Raw genomic sequence first — 22,675 nt, forward strand, 5'->3', positions numbered from 1 at the left:
AAACTCACTGTATTGACCTTCACTGAAGAGAAACCTTCCGACAGAAAAACTTGGTCTACAAGTTCTGCTCTAGATTTATATTTCTGAGGAGCTTGGTTCAAATGTTGGCCTGAAGGCTTCCCTTCCATTGTGTTCTTATACATATTCATCAGACGTGACGTCTGCAATGAGACAGTACATCAGATATTTGTAGACTTCAAGGAAGCCTATGTTTCAGTTAGGAGGGAACTATTGTACAGTATTGTCATTGAGATTGTGGTAATCATAAAATGCGTTCAAATAAAACCTATGTATAGGTAAATATTGTCTGATATATTTCATATTCAAAATTACCTAAAAACATGATGCTTTATTACCACTGCCTTCAACTTTTCTTTAGAATGTGCCATTAAGAAGGTCCAGGAAAATCAACTGGGACACATAAGCTTCTATCCTATGCTGGTAATGTAAATCTACAGGGTTATAACATAAATACCATAATGAACACAAACGCTCTAGTTGACGCTAGTAAGGATATTGGTCTAGAAGTAAACACAAACAAAACTAAGTACACTGTCATGTGTCCGGTTTTCCGTGACCAGTAGTAATGGGTTCTGAATTGGATGATTGTATTGACACTTCTATTACAATTACAATTAATTTTAACAGCTCACAATAGGCCGCGCATTAGCTCAAGCGATTAGTCCCTGGCTTCCCACCGCAGCGGCCCGGGTTCGATCCCGGGTCTGGTCAAGTGGGATTTGTGGTGGGCAAAGTGGCGTTGGGGCAGGTTTTCCCCAAGTGCTTTGGTTTCCCCCGCCAATCTTCATTCCACCAAATTCTCCATCATCATAATCACCCAGGGCAGGCTACAATAGGCCAATCAGTGGCCACCGTGACAAGTGGACCCAGTTGGACTCCACCCCCCACTATGGGAATTAAAAAGAAAACAACTCACTGTCTAAAACTTGCTCCATTTCTTACTGGACTATGAGTGTCTTCCATTTCACTGTGACTGACTTGGTTCTGATTTACGAATTGGTCACTTCTTCAGCTTCCGTTGTCCGCTGGTTAGCAATATAGTCATTCAGTTAAAATTTACATATAATAAAGACCACCGAGTCAACTTTAAATCTGTCAACTCATCTAGAATTTAACATGGTGAATACCTTTCAGCAATGACTACAGTTTTCTAGCATGTCCACTCACCTTTCTGATGTCAAGCTCATAGTTATCAATTATATAGAAAGGTTTCCAGTTTCAGGAATACAATATATTTAGTTTTGTTGTATGCCTGAATTGGTTATAACTTTAATGACAACATTAGTTCATTATGAAACAGATGGGAAAGCTAGTAAATGGTATATTATACGTTACAAACAGATTAACAGTGATTGTTTTGGCACAATGGTTTTAAGAGAACTGATTAGTCATGGTTCTGTTGTAGCCCAGTCTTCAGCTGTTGTACACTAATCAAAATAGTATTTGATGTCTTTTTATTATGCACATTGCTGTAAATGAGTGAGGGAAGTGAGTATCGTATGTCCTCTATTTACTGTTTCATAACAACTCACCAATTTCATATTTTCAAATTTATATTTCAATTTTAAACCTTGCGCTTTATAAAGTAATTTACAGACACTTTAACAAATTTACACACTACTTTCCCCTTTACCCACTGAGGTGACAGGATACACATACTTCTTCCGAGCATATGCAGCCTTGTCATGAACCTCTCCAATATTCGATAAGAGGGGCAAAGACTCCATCACTTGGACATGAGCAAGGCTCATTTCATGGCCTGGAAGGCTTATCTTAGAAGCCATTAGTCCAGTCTCCACACTAGTTGCACTCGGACCCTTCATGTGTCGCAGCACAGATGGAGAAGACATTATGTTACCATTCCGCTTCTTAAACACAGAACTCCCATTGTTGGCAACAGGTAGCTGGAAATCACTTACATTGTTGTTACCAGTACTGCTACTACAGAAACTATTGTCATCCATCACTGGACTCATATCAGTAGAAGAGAAAGTTGGCTTAAGTACATTGATACTGTCTGCAAAGTACATGATTCTCTCATTCTGAATGACTGTTTTCTTCTGTCTGTCATCTTCCAAAGCACCCCCTGGCAGATTGTGCCTCATATCTGCAAGTGGCTTCTCACTGGTGGGTTCGTGGCTGTCATCATCAACAGAAGGAACACAGTTCGACTGTTGGCCAAGATGCAAGACCATCATGCTCTCTAGGCTTGATGTGGAGTCTTTCTTTTCTAACACTACTGTCCTACTGTCAACAACTGCCTGTTTGGTTAAAACTAACATGGAATCTTGTTGGAAACTTAGGCTTTCTGTTACTTCCCCATCTGATTCATCACTCATGGAGTTCTGTGGTGTGAGAAATGTCACTTGCTTGGGGGATGAGCTGATGATCACCAGTGAAGTGTCTGCTGGAGGAGTAGGCTGCAGGAATCTAATGGAACTACAGTGGAGTGGTTGGGATGGGGGTGAACACATGGCTTTAACCTGAGAGTGGGGCTTCTCATCTTGATGAACATCAACGTTGACAGTAACCAAGTCTGCAGATGAGAATGGAGTACCTTTAACACTAATAAACACTTCACTATTTGAATTGTTATAATTGTCAGGAGATGAGCTGCTATCATCACTTGAAATGTGCTGCTGAGCAGATTCAAAACTAAGGTCATCATCTCCAGATGAGTAATTTGTATGTCTTGTGCTTACAGTATCTATTCCTGGCTTTGGGACTGCAGAAGTTAGATTTACTAAACCACTTACACCTTTTGATGTTCTGAAGAACCTTGGTGATTTTGAGCTCAAATGTGAAACACCAACTGAACTTCCATGTCCTCCATGTATTGATAATGGAGAAGATGCAATTCCTCCACCACTATCTACCAGCCTAGGGCCGACATAAGCAGGCATGCAACCCCTGTGGTGTCCAAACATGTCTTTGAGCGTTCTGTCAATGTTGAGCATCAGACTGCTGGCTCGCGAACTAATGCTAGACACTTCTGAGAGAGACTCTGGTGTTGCCAGAGGTGCTAGGCCAAACCAGTCATCATGAATCAAATCAACCTTCAATGTCTTTTGAGAGTCCATCGCTCCTCCACTGTTTACACCAAACATGTTGCATGAGTATGGACCACCATTAACACCACCACTGCTTTCAACATTACTGCAGTTATGGAAGCTGTGTAGGAGCTGTTCCTCCAAAAGTGATGCATATTCCCATGAGAGCACTGGATGCAGAGCAAATGGTGAAGTGATATGAGGGAGTCCATTATTGAAGGATTTCACCATAGTATGCCCACCAGTTGCACCCACAATCTGACTGCAGGTTGATGAGTTGAGACTAGTGTTCTGATGTGCCTCAGAAGATGGACTTTGCAGTGATGTGAAGCTTGTTTCAAGACACAGTTTGTGGGGTGGAGTGACTGCCTTTGGAGATCCATGCACAGCATTACCATTGGTTGCTAATAAGTGACAGCGTTCAGAGTCTAGATGTTCTGTTGACGTTACTGTAGAATTGTTGTTGGATGACACAGCACGCTGAGGCTTGGCGGGGCCAACAGTGGTTATAACCTATAAAACAAATGAACTTGAGGCAACATAGTTCAAAAAGGACTTTGTATCTACAAGCATTTAATGCATATGCTCTTCTACCTGCCTTGTTTTCTGTGCACAACATACTGAGATATATCAATCTCTAAAAATTGTACTCTAATTGCTATGCGGTACATTTAATTGTGTTAAAGATATGGCATTCTTTGCCTGTAGTATTTCAAAACTACTGAAAAAAAATTGTCTATATGTAATGAACATTGTTACTAGTATTGTAAGCTCAAGTATCGGGCTTCAAGAGTGCCATAATAAATCACAGAACATTAAACAGGACATGAAACATTGAATGTGGTTGCATGAAGGTCAACATTTGAAGATTATCTTCAAACACATGGACACTGAGATGGTTTACAGAGATTCTAAACCAAAACATTCAACATCAGGAAACTACTGGAGCTAAAAAAAGTATTTCAGTTGGTCTAGATGTCACAGGCAGCATCACACAACTGTTGCACTGAATGTAGTCTGTCCCTCAACAAGTATAATATGGGGAAGGAGGATGAAAGTGTAAAACTTGCTACAATTCTTTTATTAATTTGGGATAATAAAACACAGACCAGTTGAACTTCAGGTATTAAGGGGGTTCATATATTTACTTGTGCCCATGTGGCAACAGGGATACCAATGGATAGGTACATGTAGTCGACCAACTGTTCAGTTTCCTTAACAAGTGACTTATAAGCTGTGGAAGTTCAGACAGTGAAGTAAGTGGGAATCTACTGGTCAGACAAGATTCAACCTTCAATGGGCACAGGTCTATTCACTTATTTTGTTAACACTACTGCGTATAGACATCAGTCAATTGTGAAATCTAGCTTAAGGCCATAAACGTTAAAAATACCAGCACTGAACACATGCGTATTCTTCAAAACAATACAAATTGGGCTGAAAAAATCATAGGGGACTAAATACGTAAGGGTGCTGATAAGTCTTTGGTTTTTCCTATTTCACCAATTTTTATACTAATAATACTTTTATCGCATTAAAGTTTATTGTTTTGTATATGTCTGAACTAAATTTCATAAATGTAACCTGATTATTTAATGTTTGTTGCTGATCTTAAGTGAAAATGGCGGAAAAGAACAGAGATTTCACTGCCAAAGAGTGGCGAGCAGCACCCCCTTGTATGTAAGTCCTAGATACTGTTTATATATGGATAATGGGTTAATGCCCTTCAAAGTACACTTGTTTCATTTTTCCTGCTAGTGCTAGAAGTGCCTCTGAAACCGAATATTTGGACCAAATTTCCACCCTTAACAAACAAACTATGCTTAAGAGATAACCAAGCTCTCCATGAGAGTCCCCTTTCCCAATTTGTTAAGCGTTTGATCCAGCTGACTAATTTTTATGAAACTGGTATGAATATTCTGCCTCTGGAAGCCATTCTACTGACTTCTGAATTGCCTACAATCAATAACAAAATATGATGTTCATACATTTTTTTTAGCTTTCAGTCTGTCCCCACTGTGTGATCATAAACTGAGGATAACAGGTTGTAGTGTTGCACCGTGTTTTATTCACAACAAGAATATAAACAAATTCGCAAGTATGGAACACAAACTTAAAACCATGTGCTCATGACACAACACACATCAAGTATGGAAGAATTTGTGCAAATTTAAGAAAATAAATAAATTACACTTCAATACAAATCCTAAGGGAAATGAAAATAAAATAATATAATTTCATAATCTGCATTCATTTGTGTACCCCTGATAAAACAAACATCTTTTTAAATGAAAGCAGTCTTCTGGGATGTGGCGCCGTGTAGATGTGGTGTTAACTGACGTTTCGGAGGGACGTATCGCCTCCATCTTCAGGGTAGAAGGAAAAAGAAAAATATGAAAATCCGCAAGCGAAGAAACAGTGAGAGCAGGTGCAAGCAGACTAATGTCGGAAATAAACTCAGCTATATGAGAGCAGGAAAGGAAGGGACAGGTCTACATGGGAAATCAGTGGAGAGGGAGAGGGGAAGGGTCTGGGGAGCAGGAGCAATGTTAGAGCAGGTATAGGATATTGTGTGGGGAGAGAAAGGCAAAGTTAATGGGAGGGCATTAACCTTTAAGTTGGGGGGTTGCTATGGGAGTCGGTCATGGACTGCGTGGCCTTGTGGATCTGGCGTCAGGTCCCGTGGGTTTCTTGAGGGAACAGATGAGAGGCTTCCATGACTTGCTGAGACGACACCCCACCTCTCTGTTCATATTGTCGGGATGGAGTTCAATCTCAATGGCTTCCCTAATGATGCGATCCATATATCGGGTCTTGGTGGCGAGGATGGAGGTATTCTGAAGCTGAATGCGGTGCCCCAAATCGATGCTGTGTTCAGCTACAGCTGACTTGTCCGGATGTTTGAGATGGATGTACCGCTGATTCTCCTTCAACCTCGTGTCCACGGAGCGGCCCGTCTGCCCAATATGGACCTTGCCGTACTCGCATGGGATACTGTATACACCCGGTGTCCTTAGTCCCAGGCTATCGTAGACCCGCCGGAGGAAACTGAATAATTTGTTTGGAGGCAGACCCACTGATTTTATGTTGTGCTGGGACAGCACTCTGAAGATACAGTTGAATACAGTCCCGACATAGGGCAGGAAGGCGACTGAGCCCAGTTTATCTTCAGGTCAGCTGATGTTCAGTCGACGGTTGAGAACTCTGTGGATCTGCGGTTGTTGTATCCGTTCTTCGTGAATACGTCCCCAGGAGCACCAACTCCGCATGTAGGCTGTCTTGATCACAAAGAGCTCTAGCCCTGTGCACCAATGTGGAAAGTGCAGCTTGCTTGTTGGAAGGGTGGTGGTGGGACACAGCGTTAAGGTAGAGGTTTGTATGGGTGGATTTGCGGTACACTCTATGGCCCAGAGAACCATCGGGTCTCCTGTAAATATCTATATCGAGGAAGGGGAGGTGGCCCTCAGTTTCGGTTTCCATTGTGAACCGAATGCACTGGTGGATACTATTTAGGTGGTTCAGGAAGTCCTTGAGCTTGTCGGGACCATGTGGCCAGATGACAAAGGTGTTGTCCACGTAGTGAAACCAGCAGTGGGGCTTGTGTGGGGCAAAGTCAAGTGCCCTCTCCTCGAAGTCCTCCATATATAGGTTAGAGATGACCGGAGAAAGTGGTGAGCCCATCGCCACACCATCGGTTTGTTCATAGAACTGGCCATTGAAGTTGAAGTATGAGGTGGTCAGGACATGGCGGAAGAGTCTCAAGATGTCTTCTTCGAAATGTTGTCCTAGCAGATCCATCGTATCCTTTATAGGCACCCTGGTGAAGAGTGACACTACATCAAAACTGACCATTATGTCGTGGGGATCGACATGGAGAGAGCCCACTGTATGGACAAATTCCATGGAGTTACGTGGTGCGGACAGTTGCCAGTGTATGTGCTCAGTAGGCCAGCCAAGTGTTTGGCCAGGAGATAGGTAGGAGAGCCAATAGTGCTCATAATGGGCCTTAATGGAACGTCAGGCTTGTGGATCTTCGGCAACCCGTAGAGTCTAGGTGGCCTGGAACCTTGAGGTCGTAGCTGTTGGCAGACCTCCTCATCAATAGGGGACTTTTTCAGCAGAACAAAAGAACACATCTACATGGCGCCACTCAAGAGGTTAGTCGCTGGCTTCCCACCACGGCAGCCCGGGTCTGGTCAAGTGAGATTTGTGATGGACAAAGTGGCGCTGGGGCAGGTTTTCTCCGAGTACTTCGGTTTCCTCTGCCAATCTTCATTCCACCAACTGCTCCACAATCACCCTCACATATCATCTGGGGCTGGTACAATAGGCCAGAAGAGGCCGCAGTAACAGGGACTTAGTCCCACCCCACTAGCAATAAAAAAAAATACATGGCGCCACATCCCAGAAGACTGCTTTCTTCATAGTCACCGCCATGAAAACCTCAAATCTTACATCTTTTTAGAATATTAAAATTCTTTAGAATTTCAGGGTCATAACACATTACTGGGTTTGGATAATTTCTTATCTGCTAAGGACGCAATAGTTCCACCATACAATAACACAAAGTGTCTGTTAGGGGCAGTCAGCTTCATAATGTGTACCAAATGGTAAAACAAGAATATTTAAAGATATTCTTCAGAGAGAAGAACTGGCAAAGAAATTAGTGACTTGGACATCATGAGTTTTACAGGCGGCAGATATGTGTACGTTTAGTGACATAATAATGAGGAGGGCCCAAGAGAGCGAATAGTGATTAACAGAAAGATAAATGAAACTTCCATTCACTTAGGATTAGTTTATGTGACATAAATGAAAATTAGTATACATCATTGGTCAGAAAACATCAAGATTTGCAGATAACAACTTGCAAAACTTAAGGATAAATGGAAGTGTAATATAAGAATGGATTTCAGGGCAACAGGGAGAGGACTGAATTCATGCAATTCATTATAGGTGGGCTTTTATGAACTCAATGAAGACATTTTAAGTTCCATGACAGTAGGAAAGAACATGACTAGCTCAGTACCTACCAAGGTGCATGCTATGGAGTAGTGGTATAACAAGTTCCTTGGTTACAAATGTAAGTATGGTAACAGATTGCAAGTTGAGCATGTAACTACTAGAGACAGTTTTTTAAGAAATTATGAACAAACTACCTTCGAATGTTCATTTCATAATAATTGAGGTGGGAAACTTGCAAGATGTCTTATTTTGGTGGAAGTTCATCACCGTGTTCACAAGAGCAAACCACCAGTCACTACCTTCAATGAGATCAATCCAGTCCATACCACTCCATCTTGTCTGTCTAATATCCATTATAATATTATACACCCACCTACATCTTGGCCTTCCTAGTGGTCTCTTTCCTTCTGGCTTTCCCACCAATATCCTATATGCATTCCCCATTCGTGTAGTATGTCCTGGCCATCTCATCCTCCTTGACTTGGTGATTCCTCATTATGCAGTTTTCTCTAACCTCCTGTCACTTCATCTCCCTTCAGTCCAAATATTCTCCTCAGCACCCTGTTCTCGGTGTAAATTTCTCCCTTAATGTCACAGACCAAGTTTCATACTGATATGATAAAACAGGCAAATTATAGTTTTGCATATTCTAATTTTTACGTTTTTAAGCAGCAGATGAGAAGACAAAAGGTTCTGGACTATATGACATACATACATACATACATATTTATTTCATTCCAGAGATCTACAATTGGCAGTGCTGCCTTGAGATAATGAACATGTCAATAAAAAGTACATTTAAAATGATAAATTGTTAAAAATTAAATATCCAAGACCTGACAGCAAGCATTACTTGAATTCAATCTAATCTTAATTTCTTCCCAAAAATCAAATTTTGATCTGTTACTGTCCTTCACAAACATCTGAACTGTGCCCCATTTTAAAAGATTTATTAGCTATCTTTATGCCATAATTTTGTCCCACATTCTGGTGATGAGACAGCAACATATAGTTAGTTTTCTCTGCATTTACTTTTAGACTAACATTCTTATTAGCGTCAATTGAAGTTTCTGTGTTTTTTCTTTACGGTATTTAAATTATCACCTAGTATAATCACATCATCAGGATAGACCGACAGCAGATGTGTCCCATTTAATTTCAGTCCCACCTGGTTTTCCTGGACCTTCCCAATGGCACGTTCTAAAGCAAAGTTGAGAAGCAGTGGCAGTAAAGCACCTCCTTGTTTTAGACACATTTTGGGCATGAAAATTATCCAATAGTTACCAATTCTGACTTTACCATATGTTTCGTTTAAATATATTTTAATCATAGAGATATTGGGTTTTCGGACTTTATCCATCGTCCTGGTTTTAAGATAACTAAGAAAAAACACAACGTTTCAGAAACTGAATCTGTTTCCATCCTCAGCTGAAGGAAAACACCTATTCTGTTGGGTCCCTTAGAAAGAGCTAGCCTCAATCACTGGATTGAGGGACCCAACAGAATAGGTGTTTTCCTTCAGCTGAGGATGGAAACAGATTCAGTTTCTGAAACGTTGTGTTTTTTCTTAGTTATCTTAAAACCAGGACGATGGATAAAGTCCGAAAACCCAGTATCTCTATGTGTTATACACCATTGTCAGAATCCTATAGTAAATATTTTAATCAGCCTACATAGTTTCATGATGCTCCAAACTCTATGAGAATATTGTACAATATCTCCCTCCTAACTGAATCATAGGCTTCCTTGAAGTCAATGAATGGCTTATGTACTGTCTCATTATACGTCCATTTTTTCTCCAGTATCTAACAAATTCAAAAGATCTGGTCAGTAGTTAAGCTGTAACATTGAAACCCACACTGATTATCTCCAACAATTTCATCTGTATATGGATTTAGCCTTGAGAGAAGGATGTGATGTAATTATTTCATCATTTGAAAATGGCTGGTTTGTTAAGCTGTGAGCCACTACTGTGTAGCTTGCAGCAAAATAATTTAATCCCAAGGTCATTTATACATGCTTAAAATATGCAAGGTGATTGTACTATTCAGCCAAGGAATTGTTAAATAATGAGTTCAGAGTTCCAGAAGTGATGAATCTGACAGTGCTGACATCTAACAGATGTAAGACTGGTGTGCTCATGATACATGATCACAGCATTATAACGAGACAGTACTCTGACACAGTGACATTAGTATGATACAAGAATCTGGATACAGTACTCCATGATATGTGTAGCTTACATTCCAAAACACAAAGGAACCTGGACATTTATATTGAATTATGAAAACAATGTGAAGTGAAAGGGACCATTCTGACACAAATAGAGAGACACGGGTTTGCCATTACAACAACACACACAACTGACAGCCTACCAAATGGCACCATAAGAAAACACAACATAACATAAGAGGAAGTTAAAAAGACAGCCTTCTGTGTATAAAGAAGTTCCCTGTATTTTGTGACAAAGATGATGTTATGCATAAGGATCTAAAGAAAAGTGTACCATAAGTTAACTCCTGGTAGTGTATCAATTAAATATGAATGTCACATACAAAAGGTTTGTGCTGGCTTGGGCCATTCTCCTGCCACCCTGTTCATAGTCTGGAAATTGCACCCTCAAAGCCACCTCTGTGGTCAACTTGGGGTAGTTTCCATAGACAACAATATATAGATGTGATTAAGAACCTTTGAAAATGAAATCATATGGTAATGGTACACAGTGCCTTGTTCATTGATAGCCAACATGCACTGTAGCTCACAAGAACTTTAGGAAAGCGGCTTTATGTCTGTTACATATGTGTCTTACACTTAAAATCATTGTTGGAATATGTATAACGTATTTCTTCAAAAATGGGGGAAGGACAGAAGGAATTGTTTTTGTACATACCTTAAGCTATGGATTGAAATCTATATGCCAAAACCTCAATAATGTTCACAGAATTACTGGATTTTGGGACTTTTTCCATCGTCTGGAAATGGCAAAACATCATGTCCTCTATTACCTAGAATTCCAATTGATGGAGGAAGTCCAAAAACCCAGGAATTCTGTGTCATCCACCATCATCAGAACCCTTCAGAATCTACTCAATATAGTTCCTGTTCAGGGTACAGTTTGCAATTTCTGTGCCAACACCTCACTACATTTCCGGTTCAGGCTACAGTTTGCAATTTCTGTGCCAACACCTCACTACAGTTCCTGTCCAGGCTACAATTTGCAATTTCTGTGTCAACACCTCACTACAGTTTCTCTCCAGGCTACAGTTTGCAATTTCTATGCCAACACCTCACTACAGTTCCTGTTCAGGTTACAGTCTGCAGTTTCTGTGACAACACCTCACCAAATTTCCTATTCAGGTTACAGTTTGGAATTTCTGTGCCAAAACATCACTACAGTTCCTAATTTCTGTGCTTTCACTTCACTACAGTTCCTGTTCAGGTTACAGTTTCCAATTTCTATGCTTTCACTTCACTACAGTTTGCAATTTCTGTGCCAACACCTCACTACAGTTCTTGTTCAGGATACAGTTTAGGCCTGATGTTTAATCAAATATTTACAGCAGTTCACGATATTTTAATTCTGAAATGTCCTCTAAGTCAAGTAAAAATCCTAACTGGCATTAAATCGTGGCAGATTAAAAATCTGTGCTGAAGTCACAGCACACACACTGGGCTTTGCTGGATTTGCATTTATTCAAGAAAATTGTAGGAAAATTAAGTCTATTTTACTTATTTGTGTGAAAGTTTTAAATTTTGCTTCCATACTAATAATATATTTGTTTTCTCAGATTGTAATTTCTATGCTTTTTAAACATAACAGTTTCCCCCTCCTCTCCCACTTTGTCATAAATTAATACAATTAATAGTTTCAACTATGGCTCCAGAGGATGGGTATTGCCTACTTCGCAGAGACAGTAGAAAGAAGTGATGTATGCATCCTGACAGTCACCACTCCTGTCCCTGTAGCCCCGAGTGACAGCTCAACTTATTTGGTGACCATAGTACCCAGATACTGTTTGAAATTGTCATTATTCCAGTATGTGCCAGTACTGTGCTATACTGAATACTACTGCTAATCCTTTATATAAACATCTTTATTTGTAAACTCTTTCTCCTGCTGGTGTATCATTATGCACACATATAATTGCAAAATAATGAATGGCTGGCTGTAAATGGGACATATTTCTTGGTCACCACATAAACACAGATCAGGATAGCCAGTGCAGCATGGGAAGTAAATATTTCTGACTTGCATTTCATTCTTTTTGGTTTTTGGTAAATTTAAATCTGTTACAGATGATTTATATATTCATTATTTCAATTTACATTTCAGTAAATGTCACACACAATGACCGTGAGTGTTGTTCATGAAGCCTTCACACACACATAGATGACTGGGCAGCTGGCATATGTTGAAATAAAGTTAATGGATATACTGTATTCATAACCTTAGTCTTTAACAGTCTGTATCTAACATTTAACTTCACTTTTTGCAATTAGCTACATCCTATGTTGAAGTTGATTCAACATTTCATCACACACACTGCAGTCACAATTTTCAGGGACAGAAGGGGAAGGAGGAGGGGGCCAAAATGGAGTGGGATACTCTTTCCCACTTTGTGAACCACACCGCACACCTGCACCCTCATTATACTATTACTGTGAGACATACACACCAGTATACTCCTCCTTTTACCTTATTTACCATGATGATTGTGTCTATAATGCATGCTGAAAGAGCAAACAACTTAACTATGTGACATGGCTACACCCTGTAAGCTGAAGTTACACATATTCACTGAATTCTGTATCATTATCCTCTGGAAATAGGATGAGTTCTGCGAAGTGGTGAGTACAGTATAGCATGCACACTACAACACAAGACAAGAAAGTAGCTAGCTTAGGAAGCAAAAAGTAAATAAGAAAAATGGCATTTTAAATTATTAAAAGAACCTGGGAAGTTCTGCTTTGCACACTTACATCAGGCAGTACTTTTCTTTTCAGAAAGACAGTGTCAGTAATTGCATCAACAAGTAAAAAGTCAAGATTTATTAAAAAAGAGGGGATGTCAAGCCCTGTATTGCATATACATTCCATACTAAAATATTTGATATAGTGATTTATATGTGATCATATTCCAAGAAAAATATTAATTTACTTCTAATAATACTTCATTTTTAAAAAGGTATTGGTACTGCATACCAATGTGCGCCAGCAGAATAAAAGCACTGCATACAGATAACATAGTTACTGGAGAAATTGCAAAGCAGTATTGCTCATCATCTTTACAAATGGGCTGTGCCATACGTACAGAGGGCTGCCGGTGTGTCATACCTTGTGTCATAGTAGCAGGTATTATTTGCTTCACTATGAACGTAAGGCCTCACTACTTCAGCATTAAAACGCTTCGAGTGAGATAAAACCTACACAGCAACAAAAAGGAAATAGAAACTGAAATGAGATTCTTGGCATTAGACACATCACAGCGATAGAACTGAAACGTTAAAAGCAAACAAGTTTACTTCACATATATATAAAAATGATGAGTGTAAGCAGGCTTATATAGAGTTTAAGTTAGTGTGTATTGATTTTGACTGTTCTTCTGAGAATCAAGCATTCTATGAACTAGATAGATCTTCATCAAGACATTGGTTTATCAATCATTTTACTGCTTGTAGAAACCAAATGTTACTGAGTATTCAGCATTTAGATATCCATGGACTCCCTAACTAATACATATACTTAACTAGTGTAAAGTATATTGGAAATTCAATGGAAAGTTCTTTCATTTGCCACTGCTTACAGTTTAACTGTATCTTTATGCGTTAAACATTAACACAAAAGAACAAGATAGCCCATCATCTGCCTGTGATATCTAAGTGCATGTCTAGATTTAGTCTCTTCAGTCACTCGTTCTTTATTCCTCACCCCTTTTTAACCTTTTCTTTATTTCTTTCACACTTCTATTACCTTCTTTCCTTTCTGCATACCTCTTAACCCACTCACTCATTTGTCCATCATATTGTCATTCCTGTTCCCTGTCTTCCTTCAGTCTTCTTAACATTAAAACAGTTAGGTAACTAAGGTAAAGCTGTCCCTGTGCTTAACTAATTAAACACTACACCATGATGGCATATGGTGGAATGGATGTATAGATTCATGCTTGCTTGACCTCAGCACTATTAGAACATAGTTTCTCTCAGTGTCTGACAGCATTAATCACTGGCTTTGACACTCATCCAATAATAGGTACACATACTTTCACATCTTCCATAATTATAAAAGCATTTGAGCAGCATTTACAGGTCAGGTAAGTATTGCTCAAAAGGCTGCAAACAATTCAGTATTACTGGCTTTCTCTGTGGTGGGTCTAAGGAGTTTACAGATATTGAAGTAAATATCTGGTGTCTACAAGGGAAACAGATCCACCATATGTCTATGACTGCATTTCTCTTCCCCACTACAAAAAGTGTTAACTGCAACACAGAAAATAACTTGTCCATCTGGTCAGAAGAAGAACTCTTGGCTAACCCATAGTAAGAGGGTTTGTGCAAACCATGTACTCAACAGACATCCTTCAGTATAAATGAAGAAAAGAATATCCATCAGTCTTCAAAGTGCATAAATGCTCAAGTTCTTGCCTTCTTGGATTAATATAAGAAATACTGTAAGCATGCATGTGTAAGATAATTAACAGACATTCATTATTGGCACTGTACATTAAGCTGCAGAAATTAGACAGATGTGAGAAAAATGAGTTAGTTTCTGCAGATGACAAATCTAATGGAAAACATTTCATTTTTGCAGCTGATGTTTTTAACAGAGTCTACAGTTTAAACTGTAGATCAACTGACAGATGACGGATACAGAAGAATAAACAGAACTGCTGATGAAACCTAGATTCAAACTTGGGATTTTTTTAATTTGACATAACTGCTATGTCTGTTTCTAAAAAAGGTCTTTTAGAAAATTATGAAGCAAGAAGCATAAGTCTGCATCACAATAAACAAAGCATACAGAATCTCTGAAAGAAAGCTTTAGTGACTTTTAGATGTAATATTCACAGTCTTCAGGAGCAACTGAATTTATTTATATATACGAGTATATGGAATAGCTGAATTGGACAGTGTGCTGGTTGGATCACACAAGAAGTTGTGTATAGATTTCAGCCTCATCCACTGTCCTGCACACATGTGACCCTTATCCTTGACTTCCTTCTACCTTTATCTCAGTCACCCGGACTTTGCAGCTGTTTCACTAAACCCATTGCTTAGGTATATCCCTCACTGAAAGGTTGGCTTGGAAGTTCTGTCTAGTGTCCATTCTAAAAGTGACTGGGTTTGTCAGTGCCTAACAAGCATGCAGTGTGAGCCATGTGTCACTTACATGGTAAGTTGTTTTGCTATCAACTAAATTAGTGGAAGAAGTTTAATTTGGACTGGCAGGCAACATGAAGCCGGTACTAAGGTTCCTTATTTTCTTCAGGCCACTTATTGCATTTTGGGCTTCATTATTTACTTACTGGCTGAAGTGGTCTTATGTTTGGAGATGAGCATTATTTCTCTTATGCACTTATACTCTTTTCTATTATTTATTTGTTGAGTCTTCCACTTGTAGCTTAACTTGTGGGTCCCGTGTAAGTAAGTGTCCTTCTTCCGTTTGATCCATGGCTGATTGGGTTGTTTACTAAGACACTCAGGTAGAAAGGTGGTACAAAGAGGAAGGGACAGTGCAATGCACACAGAAAATTCCTGCAAGACTTATTTTCTACATTGGAACGTACAGATTTAAGAACACAAATACTTCTTCTTTAAGCTGAAGCAAATGTACAAGGGTTTTAACATGCAAGAGCCATCTAACTTCAGTGTGAGCCAACAAACAATTGTGCATACTGCCCATTTTCTGGAAAATTGCACCAAAAATTCATAGGTCATGCATGCCATAGATCAGGCATGTCCAACATGTTGATCGCGATTGACCAGTCGATGGTGGGACGACTGTTGGTCGATTTCATAGGCCTATAAGGAAATTATATGTGAAAAGCATGTAAATTCACTTGTATTATAATATGATTATATTCAGATTTTGAAGGGAAAATACGTGTTAAAGTGGTCTGTACTTGCAATGTATGTTGCTTTTACAACAACAATCATGTGTTGTGTTATTTTTACCAATATTTTTGCTTGAAGCGAGGTACGATGATAGGAGGGAGTGGTAGATCACTGGCAGTTTTGACACTAAAAAGTCGATCACAACACGTTTGAAGTTGGACATGCCTGTGATAGATGAAATTCACTGATTTCACTGCATTATCCAAGCACCGACTCTAACCCCTTAGGCATGAGTTTCTTTGTGGAAGCCACAGTGCATCCAAAAGATTTTTGGTGTCACAAATCCAGCATAACATCCTGTCATCATTTGACCCTGACACCAGTCTGTTTCAGTTTCCTAAGAGTATTTGTTAATGAAGTTAAAAATACCTTCTCTAGTCATACTGCCTTAAAGATCTGCAGAATAATAGATCTTACTGAACTGTACCTTCATCAATATACTGTGCCAACACAAATAAAACAGCAAGATTAGTTACATCTGTTGATTCATCCCACTAGAAGGTACAATATGAAGTATTTTTATTGCAGCGAATGCCAGTGGTTTCTATATCATTTTATGTCATTAATGCAATGGGACACAGTGTTATTTGATAGTGGCATCATGTCAACCTTCCTTGCAGCATGTTTTCTGAACAGGTACTGAAATACAGAGTGTGGCAGAATATATTAAATGATTTAAATTCGTGAAATGGGTCATTTATTTTCAGTGAATATGAGAAACACAGATTTGTGAAGTATGTAGGAAAGCATGCCATGTGATATGTACTTTTTAAAGACAACATCAGTTAGATGAGCTCCACTATTCTACAAACAATCCTCTGCACGTCGCCGTTGTTTTCCTCAGCATGTCCACTAGAATTTGCAGAATGGTAGTTCTGATGGAATCCCACAATTCATAAATGGTGGAAGGTTGATTCTAACAGACCTTGTACTTTAAATATCCCCATAAGAAATAGTCACATGGGAATAAATCTGGCAAGCATGGAGGCCAACTGACATCACCATTTCTCAAGATGACACATCTGGGGAACATTTTTCAAACTGTTTTCATGGAGATTCATGCCATGTGAGATGTCGCACCATCTTGTTGAAGCCATACTAAGCATATACTGTTGTGGCATCAGCATAGTTCTGGCAGAAAATTATGTTCAGCATGGCCACATAATGCTCAGCAGTTATCGTAGCTGCATATTTGTCACTATCTTAAAAAATGTATGGTCCTAAAATGCCAAATGAACTGAGTCCACACCATACTGTGACCTTCTGGCTAGGCAAAGATGATTAATGCAGTAAGCATGAGTTTTCTTCTGCCAAGTGCCTGAAATTCTGCTTATTAACATACCCACTTAGATGAAAATGTGCTTCATCTGATGTTATCAAGTTTGGAAGAAACTGCGGTAGTGTGTTCATCATTTCCAGTAGCTTGATACAAAATTATTTCTTGCAGCATTTGAATTCTGAATGGATGAAAGTGGAAATCCATGTGTAACATTCTCCTAACCCTCCTGTCTGAGATGCCTAGTGCCATAGGATGTCGTCTAGTAAAGCGTCGTGGACTCTACTGTAGGGCCAATTGCACCCTCTCCACATTTTCTGGGTTGTTCACTGCTCAGGGACAGCCAGGATTCTTCTAGGGCAAGGCAGAAGCAGTTGCCCTAAACTGACTTACCCAATTTAAAATGGTCTGATGTGTCAGAACCTTACCATTTCTTCCAATGTTAACTTCTTCCTTAATTTCACAATGCATCTAAGTAGCTGAATCATTATTTTTAAAAAAGCACTCCACAGCAAATGTTTGATGGTCACATGATTAACGCTCCATGGAGACTAATAGGCTTTGAACTACTCTCAACACAGCTGCAACAATCAGCATGCTATCTACCAGGATATGGACTTGGTGCCAATTTTAAATCATCGAATCAATTCTGCTGAATGGACAAATTAAGCCTTCCCCAATAAAATGGGCTTTCTGCAGCGATTGCTACTCAATAACTCTTTCAACATGATGTTTCAAATGAATTTTCGTTGTCATTAGTTGCCGTAAAAATAAAATTAGTAATATCAATTTTGATTCAATCATTTTTGTTTGAAAAAATCAAAAGGCTTTTGATTTCAGTGGGGTGACTGGTTTCTAAATGCCACTGATGAAGAGAATGTTTAAGACTGCTATTAGTGAACACATCACCAGAAATTGGGTCGAGCAGTTTTGGATACTCTTGATCACCTGTAGTGTCCTGTCTTCTGCAATATTATTCTTTGTATTCAGTTGAAAGTCAACTGACATTTCAGAGGAACATGTTGCCAACTTCAGGGTTGAAGAGGAGGCCAAGCTAGAAACCACTTTAACTGTTTGACATTCACCAGATGACAAAGCATTATACATATCCCAGAAAACAAAATTCTTCATAACCACTACTGTGGGAACCCCAAACCTTACACCAGTATACGTAAATCCAAATTTTGTACTCTCAAAGTCACACTTTTTTCTTGAAACAGAACTCTCTTACATCACTTCATGTTTGATCTCATGAATTTGGTTTATCACATACCAGATCTGGTGCAACACTAATGCTGATACTTCATTCTTTCTTGCCTTTTTAACGCTTTCCAGTTTAACCACTTATCTAGTCAGGTAAAAATTTATGTGAAATGTTAACAGCCATTTGAGAGAAAAAGTCACTTCACCAAAGTACATGATAGCACATGGAAAAATAAAAGAACCAGGCCGAAATAATCCATGATCTCTATGGTAACGGTACTTGCTGAGAGATGGAATTGGGGTGCCATGAGTCCCATCTGACAACTTCTCCATCCACTGTTGCCATATACTTGTCCATCACTCAACGCTGCATCACCTTCTTACAAAACACAAGATACATATGAAAAAGCAAAAAGTAGTTTTAGGAGTAAAAATGGGCTGAACACAATTTCTCAAAACACATGCTGTCGCAAATGAAACAGAATGACTTACTGTCTTTATCATATAAACTAAGAACACAAAAAATAAGCCATTACTGATATTTTTCTGTGAATTCCTGGGAAAATTTCACTAACTTCCCACAGACTTGAGAACCATAGGTTGGGAACCACTGTCTTAGCTCAACAGCTGAAGTAACTTATTGACAAACCTCAGAGTTCTAAATTCTACCACATATCAAATACAGCTAAATGGTAATGTTCATGATTTAGAAAAAAAAAAAAAACTAACCAAGAATTACATGCTTGATAAATGGCACATAGCACAAGAGCTACAGAAGTATATTGAGCACTTCATGCACTTTTTAAAAAAACAATTGGGATGGTAGGAAGAAAACTATAAAACATACCATTTATAAAGGGCCTGGCTCCTCTGACTGTTATATTAGGACTATTGCCTCTGTCAGCAGCATTACAGACCAACAGACAGGAAGGGACATCAAAGGATGTGTACAAGCTATTCATCTAATTAAAGATAATGAAGGGTAGTAAAACAGTCTTGCCCTTACAGTTAACAAATTAGAAACTCAGAGTCATCTGATTAATTTCAAACCAGAAGACAAGTGGGATTACTAACACAGCTGATTCAGTGTGTACTGTTAATATGAACAACAGACTACTCAACAATAACAATAAGTAAGCCAGATGGTGCACTGGCAATGCTCCACACTTACATTTGTTGCAGTTGTTGCTGGGACACTGCCAATTCTGAATGAAGTCTTCTGTGTGCCCCCCCCNGCCCCCCCCCCCCCCACATTCTGAGCAGGATCACAACTGCACTACAGCTGCTTTCTTCCATATATTTTCACTTAATTATTTACCATTCAATGCTCTGTAGTCTGAGATACTGACAGCCTCACAAAACAAAGCACACAAGAAAGAAATGACACTGAATCCCATAAAACTAACTCTGACTGTTTTTAGCTTGTTGGTGTCTGCAATCTGGAAATTCTCCCCTTCTGGTTGGTTTTGGTGGGGGGAGGGGGGAGGGAGAGGGGGAGAAAGAAAATTTTACTTGAGTAGTCAAGCAACTGTCATGAAACATACACTCATTTTGACAAAATAATTTTACTGTATATAACAGAATTCTGGAATTACTGAAGAAGCCAAGAAAATATTGAAGTTGTTGTAGTTAGTTGGCAGCAGCAGAAAGGATTGTCAGCCTAATGGGTAACAGCGCTATCAAGAGAAGAGATGCAATGTTAAGTGAGAACACTTGCCATCTCAAGACAGTGAAGCTATCATGAAAACCATTACTTGATTTGATGTGATGCCATTTATGAAATTGTGGTGAAAGCAACGATATCAAGAAGCAGAAAGAAAATGAATCCAGAAAATCTGCAACACCTACATGACTGTCTGCAGTTTCCATCAGCCTGACACTTAAATTATTTTGTGAGTTGATGGTTTACATCGAAAGCATTACATAGCAATTCATGAGTTACTTCATGATTTTTGATATTATTATGAAAGATTGGGTATTTTTAATAATTAAGGGAACTTTCAGATCAGTAACTTACAGAATGCTATTCACTCACTCAACCACTTGAACTGAAGTCTTCCCTTGCTTCTGATGACTTTGAGAATGTGGGTTATAATGTCAGTTTGAATGAGTTGCAAATTCAGGTTGTTTTACAGCTTACAAGTTGTTGCCTACTGGACTAAAAGCCTCACTGTATTATATTATATTATATTTTTTTAAACATAAAGTGGTAACTATCTAACTTAAGTACATACACGTATATTTTAAATGGATAAATAAATGAGCTTAAAAAAAGTCAGGACAGAAGCAAGCAGTCTGTCTAGTGTCTGTGACACTACTGGATATTTGGCAGAAGGGACATGGGCTGTCAACCACAGCTGAATCACAATACTCCTGCATTGAAAAGTAAGTTAGAGACACTCTTATGTGCACAGAAAGTGTGCAACCTGATCATATCACAGACTCTGGAGTCTTGAATGAGAGTCATGTGTCCTATCACAAGTGACAGTACCAGAAATGACTTAGAAGTTTTTGCACCTCTAAGTGCAATGTCGTGCACTGTTCCTTTGTTGGACACTATTTCACTGTATGTTTCAGCCTAACTGGCCATTTTCAAGTGTACACACACATAACCAAAATAACCAGAGGCAACTACATTAGGAGGAAAGAAAACCTCATTAAAGTGAGCAGCAAAATTCTTAACCATAAAAACCTTTCATGTACACCTAAAAAGGGTCAGTTAGGCCAAAACACATAGTGAAATAGTGTCTGACAAAGGAATCGTTAACAACATTGCACTTACTACAGCATAAAAGCTCCTATGTCAGATCTATACAGTGCAACAGGATGCTGAAATGTAACATTATGACAGTACCAGAGTTTTTGTTCTATTTTGTGAATGTGACATACAGTTATTTTATACAACATTATTATAATCAGAAAATATGCCTGTCAGTATAAACACAGTGACAGCGTTACTCTCTTTCACACAAAGAAACATATAAAAAATGAATGGCAAAACACTGGCATTACCTTGTTAAGTGCACTGAGGACATTGTCAGGCATGTGGTCCTGGATCATGACTGGTGAGATTAGAACCTCGTCAAAGTCCGTGTTGTTAGCCCAAACTGCCTGGTATACTGGTTCGTGTTTGTTTAACATTTGCCTGATGATGCAGTAACATTACAATTAGCTATTACGGTTGTGTTTTTATGTTTTATTGAACAATTGCTTTGAGGAAATGTAAAAGCATAGCACAAATATATATTTTTGAAGTTGTATCTTCCAATGCACATGGATAATAAAGCCATTCATTCACTTTAACATAAATTACCACACATGGTGTTCATGTTGACAGGCCTTCTGCCACGTGATCTGGAGTCTCAGGTTAAAATCTCCTCACAGAGAATGGCTATCCTGAGGTTTCCCAGTCTCTCCAGGTGACTGCTCAGATAGAACCTCAAATTAGGGCTGAAACGCTTCCTTATGCTTCCTTTCCTATTCTCTATTCATTACTACTTTTATCAATTGATATTATATATAAAAAGCAATAAATTAATTCACGGTAAATAATTTTAAAAAGCCGCACAACTTACAACCTTCAGTTTCTTTCACTTTATCAAGAAAAACTCATGTTACTGTACAGTTTATGAACACAGACATGGATGGACTGACACTCCTTATATGAAAACAGGAGACAAAATTAAGGTTAAATTTGTGGGATTTTAAGCTTTCATCTTGGTTACCATGAACATTACTCTCTTCTGGGATATGTTACCAACACCTTGAAGGAATCAGCAGGTTCTTCATTAAGTGCTACTATCCATCTTAGAGACTGAATGATATCTGATCCCAGGAGACTGTAACATTCAAGGCTGAAATCATTAACAGACCAGTGCTCAATGAGTGTCCAGCCACCTCCACATAACAGGGACCAAATTACCTGACCAGTCTTGAACAAATTAGGAATAGTGGCCCTACAACAAATTCTGCTAAGTCATATTGGTTTTGGTTTCATTTGGTACATTTTAGGGGTCATTTTTCTTACATGACTAAGTAAACCTTAGCAT

The 22,675-nt window shown here is 38.9% G+C and overlaps 1 protein-coding gene across 1 annotated transcript; it reads right to left on the reverse strand.

Annotated features, from left to right (window-relative positions):
• Positions 1–874: 874 nt before the first annotated feature.
• LOC111861739 lies at positions 875–21,949 on the reverse strand. The gene is made up of 2 exons (XM_023846568.2): positions 21,639–21,949; positions 875–3,584 (listed from the first exon to the last, which is right to left on the reverse strand). The coding sequence occupies exons 1-2, from the start codon at positions 21,765–21,767 to the stop codon at positions 1,632–1,634; spliced, it is 2,082 nt and encodes a 693-aa protein (XP_023702336.1). The 5' UTR covers positions 21,768–21,949; the 3' UTR covers positions 875–1,631.
• Positions 21,950–22,675: the final 726 nt, after the last annotated feature.

Source organism: Cryptotermes secundus, unplaced genomic scaffold (assembly GCF_002891405.2).
Source record: "Cryptotermes secundus unplaced genomic scaffold, Csec_1.0 scaffold309, whole genome shotgun sequence".
In the NCBI taxonomy this organism is placed as follows: domain Eukaryota; kingdom Metazoa; phylum Arthropoda; class Insecta; order Blattodea; family Kalotermitidae; genus Cryptotermes; species Cryptotermes secundus.